The sequence below is a fragment of the Sardina pilchardus genome, chromosome 7, assembly GCF_963854185.1.
Source record: "Sardina pilchardus chromosome 7, fSarPil1.1, whole genome shotgun sequence".
Taxonomy (NCBI): Eukaryota; Metazoa; Chordata; class Actinopteri; order Clupeiformes; family Clupeidae; genus Sardina; species Sardina pilchardus.
The window spans coordinates 5,506,971-5,520,070 of NC_085000.1; the positions used below are offsets into that span (position 1 = coordinate 5,506,971).

General features: G+C 40.7%; 1 protein-coding gene across 1 annotated transcript; it reads left to right on the forward strand.

Annotated features, from left to right (window-relative positions):
• The first annotated feature begins 6,840 nt into the window (after positions 1–6,840).
• Positions 6,841–12,327, forward strand: gnat2 (guanine nucleotide binding protein (G protein), alpha transducing activity polypeptide 2). Its single transcript, XM_062540442.1, has 8 exons — positions 6,841–6,946; positions 9,512–9,554; positions 10,016–10,157; positions 10,280–10,437; positions 10,726–10,854; positions 11,351–11,480; positions 11,764–11,917; positions 12,137–12,327. The coding sequence occupies exons 1-8, from the start codon at positions 6,841–6,843 to the stop codon at positions 12,325–12,327; spliced, it is 1,053 nt and encodes a 350-aa protein (XP_062396426.1).
• The last annotated feature ends 773 nt before the right edge of the window (positions 12,328–13,100 follow it).

Below are 13,100 nucleotides of genomic sequence, written 5' to 3' on the forward strand. Positions count from 1 at the left end.
ATCTCTCTCTCCCTCTCTCTCATCATGAGGCTGATAGTGCTGCATCTACTACTCTTCCCTCTAAACACGGCGAGCGCCCTCCCGCTCTGTTGCCATGGCAACTGTGAAATTAGGTGTCAGCAGCCCATCCAGTCTACATAGATGCATAATTGCCTGAAACAGAAAAAACATGGTATAAAAAGTTATATCTCTGAATGATCATCGTTTTATATGACCACAGATGAAACAGACAGAAGCCAAAATCAGAAAGAGAATGAAGTGAATATCATCTGGGTCACAGGGTACACTGCACAGCATTAACTGTGTCAGCATGAGACATGACAGGTGGTACATTGCTTGGTGTGAGCAACAAATTGGGCCATAGAAAAACCATGTGTGGGCGAACAACTTATCACACTTTCATGTGATCATTCTACACATGTTACAAAATGTCTTCAGTGTGACATACAGAGAAAGAAATAGAGAGAGGAAAGAGAGGGGGAGAGAGAGAAATAGAGAGGAAGAGAAATAGAGAGAGAGAGGAAAGAGAGGGGGAGAGAGAGAAATAGAAAGGAAGAGAAATAGAGAGAGATAGAGAGAGAGGAAAGAGAGGGGGAGAGAGAAATAGAGAGGAAGAGAAATTGAGAGAGAGAGAGAAAAAGAAAGAAAGAGAGACAGAGAGCAGTGCAGTCCGGTGCGGACAGCCCCATGAAATGCAGATGACAGCACATATGGAATCCCACCAACTATGTGCTGTGAGGCCCTTTTACATAACAAAAGCTCCAGTACCCAGCAGCTCTGACTGGATAGCTAGTGACAGAAGCAGCCCATCTAAAAAAACCTGTGGGGTGACGCTACTAGCAGGATTCAGAGAATGCCGTTCAGTGCAATGGCAAAATATTCTTATAACATTTCTGTAATCTATTTCCGTAGCATATGCTATATTATTACTATGATGGCAAGAATATGTTATAAAGCGGAAAGCAGAGTTCGAGTAAAGTGAAATAAACGCACTGACGATCATACCCCTGCCTATAATAGAAGCCATCTCTAGGATGGCTTCATCCTTCATACATGTACAGTTTTGGGTCTTTCAAGAGGGGGCTAAAAGACATATATATTCAGCATGCACTTAATTAATTAAGTGATTCGTATGAGTTATCTGAATATTATATTATCATATTATGTGATATTATTTGTTTATTTTCATTGTTTATTTTCATTCAGCTATTGATTGCATTGACATTATTGTTTGTTATTGCTATTCTCCTTAATGTAGTCTTACCAACTTTTTAAAACTGTTCTCTGTATTCTAACTATTGTTTTATTTGTAAGTCGCTTTCGACAAAGTTGTCTGATATTTATATGATCAATTACACAGTGTCATAATCTGTTCTTTTACATTTTATTCATGTTGACATTCGTTTCCCTTTGTATGCAGTACTGTAAAAGACTGGTCTTTCCTTTCTTACAATTTTATGACATGACCACACTGCAGTACAAACAGCAAGAATACAATATAAATTGAATATGAATGTACAAAAAGTGCAGCATTGACAACATGGCTAAGCATTCTGACTATCTTGTTTGTAAAGAATGTCGAAAGGACTTGTCTTTTTGAGGGCACTGGCATGTTCAATGGCCTCATTTGCTCTTAAGACATAAACAAATGAATTTGAGCAAGTTATGGGGGTCTGCAGGTAGTCCACAGTGTGGTGCTGTTTGACCAAATCGCTTTGAGAAAGGCATTCAGTTTTGCAAATGTATATAGCTCCCTCTTGTGGGTAAGTGCGAGTTAGAGTGGAACACCATGAGCAAATATTCAGTTTGCTCATGGTCTTAATAAACTAAACTAAAATATTAGAATAAATCTGTAGCCTAAATGTGTTGTTGATAATAAGTCAACATAACAGGTGTCAAATAAGAATTATGTGAGCTTCACGGACAGCTCTGCAAGATCCTGGGAGGAGTCCGACAAGTAGGCTACAAGTCCAGCACCTACTCAATGAGGTTTGGACCGGAGATATATATAGAGACATGATCTCCTCACAGCACATTACATAAAAGAGCTTCACAGTCGCTGAGATGGAGCACGTCGAGAATGCATGAATGATGACTATATATTCTACATGCATACAGTTCAATATGGTGTTCATTTTTATTTAGTTTTCATTGCCTTCATTGCATCCAGTAGTTCTCACTTCATGCTTACTTCTGATGGACCCTTTTTCTATAATCATTGATAGTGCTATCCTGGAACTGACGGTGCAATTGTTTTTAATAATCATGATTTAGCCCTTTAGAAAGCATATTTTGAAGAAAGCATTTTCAAATTGCTCAGCTAAAAGTGTGTATTTATGGTGTTCAACTGTATCTATAAACTTCTATCTCTCTCTCTCGGAGTTGGTGGCTTAAAAAAGAAAGCCACCTTCAAAAAAAGAACCTCCACCATAAACTGGGCAAACCATTGCAACCATTGACATCAAAACACATGTCAAGCCCTGAGAGCACATGCCTTTGGAAGAGTTCTTTTTTTAGCTACAGGTAGATTTAACCTTGCACCTGAGGTGAAATGTAAGCTGGCTGAAATGATCATTAGTATCACACTCTACACATGTTATTTACTATCACCGCGACTGATAGTGGCAGATATGAAAAAAAAAGTAATGGGGGGAAAGTAACTCATGATGAACAGAAAGCTGTTGGGGTTGATACAAAGGGTATAATTTGGACTTTGCTAAAAGCTCGGTCTGAAGCATTGATCATGGTTCATCACTGTTTTTTTAAGGTGACTTGTCACCCAGTCACAGCAGGCTGGCTTTTGATCTGTGCTGCATCGGACACTTGGTTATTGCTGCATGCAGACCTATTTTACACCTGTTCTCAGGAGTCAAACCACCTCTTGCTGCAGCCACCCAAGGCAGGAAGCAGCCATCTGCCGCTATAAGCCGTCCCCTCCCAAGGTTTATGCGGGACTTATGTAGTGTGTAATCTTGTCAACAGATCAACAGGCCTGATGCTGGATGGGAGGCGGGAGCAGGCAACAGGCCATAATGAGATTGGAGAGGAGGAAAAGTAGATACCATGATTAGCTTGCTCTATTCCTCTTTCAAGCATTTAAGGATTTGAGACCCCAGCAACCTCCACAGGTAGGGGCTGGTTTTAGCAAATCAGGAGACAGAGGTGATATGGCAGTGTAGAGGAAATTCTGAGTAAGTGAGATCATTGTCAAGAAAGTTCTCATTGAACCATGCGCCACATTCAAGAGGTGCCTGCTATGACAATACATCTAGGCAATGTTAAGCACTACTGGTACAAGTTGCTAGGTGTAACTCATTGGCCTGTAAAAAGAAACGGTTTAACTTGGAGCCGATCATTGATTTTCACTTTACACTTTGTTTGTATATATGACAATGAAAAATGCATTTGCAAAAAAAACAAAAACTATTTAGTTGACAATTTCCTTACCATGAAGAGTGCTGTTGCTGCTGAATTGCAGAAAACCAAGCACAGAGGGCCAACGTGTCCTGCTACCCTGTTGTTACGTAAGCGATCAATCCAGCAGAAGGTTAAATGCATAGGACTGAGTCTTGTACAAGGGAGTAATCCTGGTCCTGAACTGAAATTGGCTCGAGAGAGTCGTCATTACAACTGTAATTTAGGTAAGAGGAAATGACATACGTTTAAAAGTGAGTTTTCTAATCCTCACACTTCTTCAAAACACTCTTATCATAATAATCATAATCTTGCTGAATGACAATGGCAAATAAATGATCACGTTTGAACCACATTGTATACTGTGCTAGCTGTTAAAGATATTAAATTCTTGGTTTAAATTTAAAATAAAACTATTAATAAAAATGCTAATAATTAATATATAGCAAGGCATGCCAGAGAACTAGATAGTGAGATGGCGAGAATCTCATGGCATCATCTCCAACATGGCATCTCCCTTCCCTCCACCCATGCAGAGGCTATAGAAAACATTACATTATGTTATATGTACTACACCTACAGTATACAGTTACTGCTACTACACTGCACCTTTCTGTACATTTTGGTCATACATTGTTCATACTGCATATCCATATCTATTCTGCTCTTATAAGGTTACAGCTAATACATTGCACATATTTATATTTAATTTATATTACTGTAAATCATACCACTTCCTTAACTGTACAGGTGCTGGTCATATAATTAGAATATCATCATAAAGTTGTCATATCATCATTCAAAAAGTGAAACTTGTATATTATATTAATTCATGACACAAGACTGATGCATTTCAAATGTTTATTTCTTTTAATTTTTTATGATTATTACTGACAACTAATGAAAATCCCAAATTCAGTATCTCAGAAAATTAGAATATTACTTAAGACCAATACAAAACAAGTTTTTTTTAGAAGTGTTGGCCAACTGAAAAGTACGAACATGAAAAGTACGAGCATGTACAGCTCTCAATACTTAGTTGGGGCTCCTTTTGCCTGAATTACTGCAGCATGAAATCTGCATACCCATAGTTGACCAGCAGAAGGAAGCATGAAGTGCTCTAAAACTTCCTGGCAGACGGCTGGACCTTGGACCTCAGAAAACAGCGGACCAACCCCAGCAGATGACATGGCACCCCAAACCATCACTGACTGTGGAAACTTAACACTGGATTTCAAGCAACGTGGATTCTGTGCCTCTCCTCTCTAGCTCCAGACTCTAGGACCTTGATTTCCAATGGAAATGCAAAATTCTTTGTGAATCTCCCCTTCAGGTTTTGTTTCACAATCCTCTCCAGGGTGCGGTTATCCCTATTGCTTGTAGACTTTTTTTCTACCACATCTTTTCCTTCCCTTCGCCTCTCTATTCATTTGTTTGGACACAGAGCTCTGTGAACAGCCAGCCTCTTTAGCAATGACCTTTTGTGTCTTGCAAGGTGTCATTGGTCGTCTTTTGGACCACTGTCAAGTCAACAGTCTTCCACATGATTGTGTAGTCTACAGAACTTGACTGAGGGATCATTTAAAGAGACCCTATGCAACTTTTTCATAGTCATAAAATCGCTTAGGAATCGTTGTTTCGCCTGACTGGCCAGTTTTATCGAAAACAGTAATATTTCCTCCCGCCCCCAGTGTCCCTATCCGCTATTGCAGCCTTGCATTTTGTCTAGGAGGCGATCGCTCCTTGTTTACATCTGGAAATCTGAGACGCCTAAGGAACAAGAAGAACCACGCTTGCAATTTATAAATACATATATAGCCTATATTTAAAGCTGTAGGGGAAGCTCTGCAGAGAAATATGCAAGCATAAAAGGAGCGAAAATGAAAAGCGAAAAACCGGAGATGAAATCGCCAATCCTGTATAGTTTCTCTTTAAAGGCCTAGTTAATTAGCCGATTAGAGTACTGAGATACTGAATTTGGGGTTTTCATTAGCTGTCAGTTATAATCACCAATATTAAAAGCAATTAACAATTGAAATGTATGTGTGGAATGAATGTATACATTACACAAGTTTCACTTTTTGAATGGAATTACAGAAATAAATAAACATTTTCATGATATTCTAATGATATGACCAGCACCTGTATACTATTGTCTACACTGCACTATACAGTATGTCTTTCACTGTTTATACTGCACCACCTGTCTATACTGTATGATGTTACACTTTGTTGTTATGATGTGTACAAAGAGATCAATCCAACACCTGTGTCCCCCAGGTGTCTATAGGACCTCTCTATAGATTAAGATGAAAGCTGTAAGCAGTCATCAGTTTACACTTTGAGAAACATTGACACTGAGAATTTTTGGGGCAACCATCACAGTCTATTTTCCAGGCTTCAAACTGACCCTATCAAAGACCAGTCACACCAAACATCAAAATACTTTCACTAAAGCTTCAACAGGATTTGCTATCTCAGCTGTCTTACACATAAGAAACCAAGCCTCCCAACGCCTCCTTTGCCAAGCTGATGAGCAGTACATACCACCAGAACATCAAGCTCAAGTTGACTAGCCGTCTTGTACAGCTTTATCACTATCTTTTTTTATGCATCATATTCCAGAAAAAAGAAAAGATGTATTGAAAAGCATCTTAGCATTTTCATAGCCTTCTCTTCAAATATAGCTTCAAAAGTCAAATGAGAACAACAGACAGACAAGACAAACATCAAGCACATGTTTACATGTTGACTAGGCCAGCAGTTAGAATGTGCCTTGTAAATCATAAGGCCTTTATCTACTGTACGACTTGATGACGAACTCTGAAAAGTAAACTATAATCTTCAGTTCACGTGAGCTGGTCACATTCAGGTATTGCAGGACATGGCCTTCTTATCACAGAGGAAAAGAGTCCTATCCTAATGGTGCCTATTTATAGTTACAGGAGAAGAGAAAAGAAAGTTGATTTCTGGCATAGGACTTCATTTTCTACATTTCTCAGCTATCCACCACACCAAATTAAATTACACAGGCTGGGTGTGCTAGTCTTACTTTTTTCTCAACCTTCACTTCTTGTCCTTGTTAGCTGAGCTAATTGGATTGGCTGCTTCACAGGGGAAGATCTAGAAACCACTCCCCAATCCCAACCTAAGGCATTAGGCTTTGACCGAGAGGAATTAGAGTGGTTTGAGCCTCAGACCTGAAAGACACGCCCGTTTGCCTGGGTTCTTGGACAGTACCGATCCAGTTATCTGCCAAGGAGTGCTGGGAAGCTACTGATCTCTCCACTCTCAGGTCACCCGCCCGTGGCAGATCACTCCTGCAGCACCAAGGTGCGTGCATCCATTCTGTTCTCCACGCAGGAAGGAAGCCGGCAACATTTTTTACCTCGGGACTTGTAGGATTATAACGGGGACGGTGCAAACATGGGAGCAGGAGCAAGTGGCGATAGCAAGCGGTCAAAAGAGCTGGAGAAACAGCTCCAGGAGGATGCTGACAAGGAGGCCAAGACAGTGAAGCTGCTTCTGCTGGGTAAGAGAGCTGTCTCTAGATTCTGTCAAGAGGCCTTTGGCCAGGGAGCTGAGCTCAGCAGTATTTAGATAGATGTATTAACAGGGAAAATTGTCAAAAAGTTAATGTTATATTCCTTGGGTATATCAAATTATATCACATTAGAGAAGGTTGGAGAGGTTTTCAATAAAATATTTCAAACGCTTGAGTAAGAGTTAAAAACGACACATACTAAATTTGTCAACGACCTCACTGTGGAGTCAAGCTTCTTTAGAGCTAAAGATTAAGACAACTGTCGCTTAGCTGTTGCTTACGTGTACCGTATGCTCCCCCTGGCAGAGGATATACAGCTACATATGCCTACAAATAGAGGTGATCAATACCCATCTAGAGACAGCTACAGTATGCCTACATAGAGGTGATCAAAACATGTAGAGACAGAGCTACATATGCCTACATATAAAGGACTAACATGGCAATGCATTGTTTATTGCATATGCATATGAATGCATTGTTTGAAGATCATTAAAAAAGATGTATTGCACAGTTATGCATTTGATGCTTGTAAAAAGGAGTTGGCAGTTATTAACATTACTGACTGGTCTAAACTGACCGTCTGTTTACATAAGGTTGGAAATTGAATTGAGTAATGGATGATGTAGTGGAGACCGTCATTGTTGAGGCTGATGTCTGATTAAAGTTATTTGATGTTTGTAGAGTTAAAGAAACCCCTGGCTCTGGGATGCAGCACCTGTAACTGTAATTGCATTTAGAATGCTGAAGCAGAGAAAACTTTCCTTTCCTCTCAGGAGAGCATTAGATGTTAGATGTCTCTGAATAAAGCGTTTATAGCCACCTGATGCCTATGTCCACGACACCTTACAAAATGCAAGGGCAACAATCCGCAAACAGTTACTAGTTCTTAACTTCACTAGAACTGCAAACAAAAACGATACTTTAGGTTTACAATTGTTAAATGTAAAATAATATTGCATGTGGTCCGCGACACAATATATTGCTTTACTGGGTAAAATAATAATAAATAATACTAATTTAAGAAAGTGAAAAATTGTCCTCCTAAGCGCAGCCTTTTTTGTCTGTTGAATGGCCATATCTGCTTAAGAGATCATAACCTCAAGGTTCAAGTGAATTAGAGTGCACTGACAGTGAAGGGAAAATCCGATTACTCCGATGGGCTAAATCCAGATCCTCTCACTGAGCTCTTGTTTAGTTTCTCATAGTGTGGTGCAACAGAATATAATATTATTTACATTGACACCCACTACATTTGTGTTCACGTGGCTTCTACTGATGGGTCGAAAGTTTGACTATGACTGTTGCACATCACTTCAAACATGCCTCAGTAAGGAAGTGGAGTGAAATTTGACATCTTGACTCCACATCCTTGTCTGGAGCTGATGTCATAATCATAACCCAAGACAGGACAGACGCTTCCAAAATTACAATGCAGTTGACAGTCAGGGTTCAGGGGCCAGTAAGGCAGATTGTTTTGTAATGGGGAAGTGTCCGAGCAGGATTTAGACGGCTTTCCTGTAGGCTCTTCCTAACCCTATTATCCCCCGTTTCATGTCCGTTTGACATTTTGTAGTCATTTCCCCTTCGACTTTAGAAGCGCCGACATGGTTTAAATATTCAGTATTACAGTACATATAAGTAGGTAGCAGTGGTAGCAGATATAAGTGAGAAGGGGGTGGGATTGGTTTTGTTTATACTGTATATTGAAACTGCTACACATTGCTGTATCTCATGTTCATCTCAAGTTAGCAGAAAGGCTTCCAATGCCTTTCCATGACTGAAAAAGATCCAGTAGAATTATTAAGATGATGCCGTAAACTTCTTTTTCATAGTCATTTTTGGGACAATACAGGTTTCATATTCACTGAGTAGTTCTGCATAATAAAGAACATCAACCTATATACAATAAGCAGTTGGTCCATTAAACATTTTTCACATTCATCCAGAAAGTTTGAACAGAATTCTGATACTCTCGTTTCTCATTTGAACTCCCTTAAGGTCTCCCAGGGCCATTGGGATCTGCTATAGTACCAGTAAGGCCATTAGCTTCAGTAATTGGTCTATGGGGGAAGTTTACATTAGACCTATCATCGCCCTAATCAGGATGGGGAGTTAAGCTGATGATTAGTCACTGAGGTAACAGTGATGACGCAGGTCTTGGCTAATTTGCTCATATGCAGGGGGCATGTCAGCCTTGGGGACGGAGGGAGGGCGAATCACCGTGGAAACGTGCTGCTGTTGGGCAAGGCCCTCCTCTGGTCTGAGGAAGGAATGGGCCCTGCCATACAAAAAAGCCCATGGGGAAAATTGTCCATAAAGGCCACACAAATCCAGCCAAGGCCCCTTTAGACTACGCATAAATGTCTGCAGCCAGTTCTTCTGTATAAGTCCATTTGAACACTTATACAATAAGACATATCGTCTTGTTTGGTGTAACCCTCCCTTGCCTGCAGAACTTATAACAAAACACACATGACTTGGCCTAATAAGGTTGTTAAAGGGGCATAGTATTACCTACTAAATGAATGTTCCTCTATCCATCCCAAACAGGTGCTGGTGAGTCTGGGAAGAGCACCATTGTAAAGCAGATGAAGTGAGTATCACTACAGTACGCATAATACACAACCTCTCCAGCACGATACAAGAGTAGACATCTAAAAACAACATACAGGAAACCCTACAAATCTCTTCCCAAAGTCTAAGAACAGCAACGGATCAGCGCCTACTATCCAAGCTTATGCTATTCTAATGAATATCCTTTAACCAATCCATGATCCATCCAGTCATCAATCTCTTTTAGAGATGTGCACTACTAAACCATGCAGTAGCTAGATTTGACCACCAGAGGACTCATTTTTGGAGAATAGAAATGTAGGCCAACAAAGCGGCCAGTGTAAGCACTACAGTATGTTACCATTTGTTTTCCTTACAAGCAGTCTTCCAAAGCCATAATCTACAGTCCTTTTAGAATCATGTGCCATTAGGGTCTGGTCTATGTTACCGTCATAACACCTTACACTGACATAATAAATCCTTCCCCCCTCTCTCACTCAGAATTCTCCATCAGGGTGGTTACACAAAAGAGGAACAACTGGAGTTCAGGGCTGTCATCTATGGCAACATCCTGCAGTCTGCCCTGGCCATCATCAGAGGAATGGAGATGTTGGAAATCAATTATGGCGCATCATCAGGACAGGTTAGCAATAAGAACCAGTCACAGAGACTCATCACTCTTCACCAGAATGCCATCTGTTGTGGTATGCTGTTGTCTATTGCCATGCGTTGGTCAGTAATGGGCACAATTGTACCTGTATACAGGAGGATGGCCAGAAGTTGCAGAACTTGTCAGACTCCACTGAGGAAGGCACCATGCCCCCTGAGCTGTCAGATGTCATCAAGCGGCTGTGGAAGGACTCGGGTGTGCAGGCTGCTTTCGAGAGAGCTGCTGAGTTCCAGCTCAACGACTCCGCTGGATAGTGAGTGCCAAACAAACATCCATACTGATATAATAACATCCATCCAACACAAAAAAACCCCCAAAAGTTTAGATGTCTGACATGTATCAAGTGTAAAACAGGAAGGGTGTCATGTATCAAGAAAATAAATGGTCGTTATGAAAGCATCACAAATAAACTAAGAACCTAAGTTTACAAAAGCTGACTGAATGTCCAGGGGAGTTGAAGAAAAGTATGTTGTGAAATTGAGAGAAAACGGGGGATAAAATGGGACAAATCTGAACTACTCATGTGATCTGATTTTCACAGCTACCTCGCAGACTTGGACAGAATTGCCTCCGCTGACTACTTACCCACTGAGCAGGATGTGCTGCGATCTCGAGTCAAGACAACTGGTATCATTGAGGAAAACTTCTCTTGCAAGGAGCTGATCTTCAGGTGAAATCAGTACACTCTCTGTTTAACTTGAAATAAAATGTTAAAAATCTGTCCCCTTACCCACGTACTCTGTCAATGTGGGAAAAGGTCTATTCTAACCAGCATCTGGAAAAGGATCACATGATAAGGGCATTAATAGCATAGTGGTTAAAGAGTTGGGCTAGCATACAATCACCTGTGAAGATGTGAGTTAAATTCTTACTGTAGCTGCCACTGTTGTGTCTTTGACATACCATATGTAAGTCAATTTGGATAGAAGCTTCTGCTAAATGATGTATTTATGAAAATAAATGAAAATGGCATCCTATCATCATTTAGTCTTGAAAAGACATATCCAAACTACAGTATCAGTTGATCGTTCACTAAGAGGTTTTGATTTCAACACTGTAATATTCTCATAATGGCTAGTATCTGAGGCTTTTTATTGTCATTGTTGAAAAGTGAAACATGATTTTTTTTTACCAAGATAAATAACATCTGTCTTCTACCCAACTAGGATGTTCGATGTGGGGGGACAGAGATCAGAGAGAAAGAAGTGGATTCATTGTTTCGAGGGTGTGACCTGCATCATCTTCTGTGGTGCCCTCAGCGCCTACGACATGGTGCTTGTGGAGGACGATGAAGTGGTGAGTGATTTGCCAGGGCTGATGCAGCCACTTCCCAAAATAACAAGACGCAGAGGCACCATTTGCCTGTGAGAGTTAAAAAAAAAAAAAAAAAAAAAAAAAAACATGTGACGGATCAACATGGAAAATAGGCGACCAAAGAGACACCCTGGAAATAGTTAGTCCCCTGACTTGCACACATAAGGCCTACGGAATCCCTCACGGGCATCATTGATGTCTCCATGGGACTCCTTTCTTTACTGACGCATTCTCACACCGATCTCTCTTTCTCTGCTCTTCTCAGAACCGCATGCACGAGTCTCTCCATCTATTCAACAGTATCTGCAACCACAGGTTCTTCGCCACCACATCCATTGTGCTTTTCCTCAACAAGAAAGATCTCTTTGAGGAGAAGATCAAGAAAGTTCATCTCAACATCTGCTTCCCCGATTATGATGGTATGTCAGGAGCATCTCCTCTTCTTCCTATGTTTACAGATCCAAGCCCAAGTTGCATGTATTATCATCTCCAGATAACATTGAATCACATACATGATAATGTATATACTGAAATATTTCATGTTTGCTCCTATTGAAGTGATTGTCTTGACTCACTACCTCTGGTGATGAATGATGTCATGGGGTAAAGCCTTGCTCTTATGTTCTTTACCAAACCAGGCCCCAACACATTCGATGATGCCAGCAACTACATCAAGCAGCAGTTCCAGGATCTAAACATGAAGAAAGGAGTGAAAGAAATCTACGCTCACTTGACCTGTGCCACAGATACAAAGAACGTGGAAATTGTGTTCAATGCCGTGACAGACATTATCATCAAAGAAAATCTTAAGGACTGCGGTCTGTTCTAGGCAGTTATCACTAAAAAAGGGTAAGCTGAACTGCATTCTGTAACAGGGACTGACTCCATGGTAACTAGCTATGCCTCAACTCCCCCCTGACCAGGAGTAATGAGGCCCAGCTTTAGACAGACGAAGGAAAGTAGACCACTGGAAATCAAATTAATTTATGTCCATAGATGACTTAGTATACCTCCAGCAGTTGCATCGTAATGTATGACAGTCCATTGCTAAGAAGCACCAGATTACATTAAACACCATGCTATTCAAGAGGACGCTGGAGAAGGCACTTTAATAATGTTATCATATCTCAAACGCATCATGCCATCATGATCATCCTTTGGGGCAAGCATGATGGTTCATTGCTCTCCTGATTGTATTGACAAAACAATAACAGCAGGTCAACAGCAAGAGCATTAGTACAGATATTATTTTTTGCTCTCTTCTGTAAAACTAAAAGGTGCATGATATCACCTTTGAACTGACATCTGTATTTGTTGCAATGACGTTGTTGCATTATTTAAGTTGTTAAGTTCTTGCTTTTTTTTTTTTTTTAATCTAGGATTTTGCTTCTGGTACTATGCCTCGAGCACAGCTCTGAGAAGACCCACAGGTTGCACTACTGGCCGTGGCCGATGCTCACCCAGAAGGTCTAGGTTTCCGTCGCCCCTCCGTCCACACCAGTCCGCGTTCATGCTGGATAGTGCAAAACAGACTTGACCCGAGACCCAACTCTCCCGGAAACAACACACACCATTACAGGGGGATGATGAATGGCACTTTGA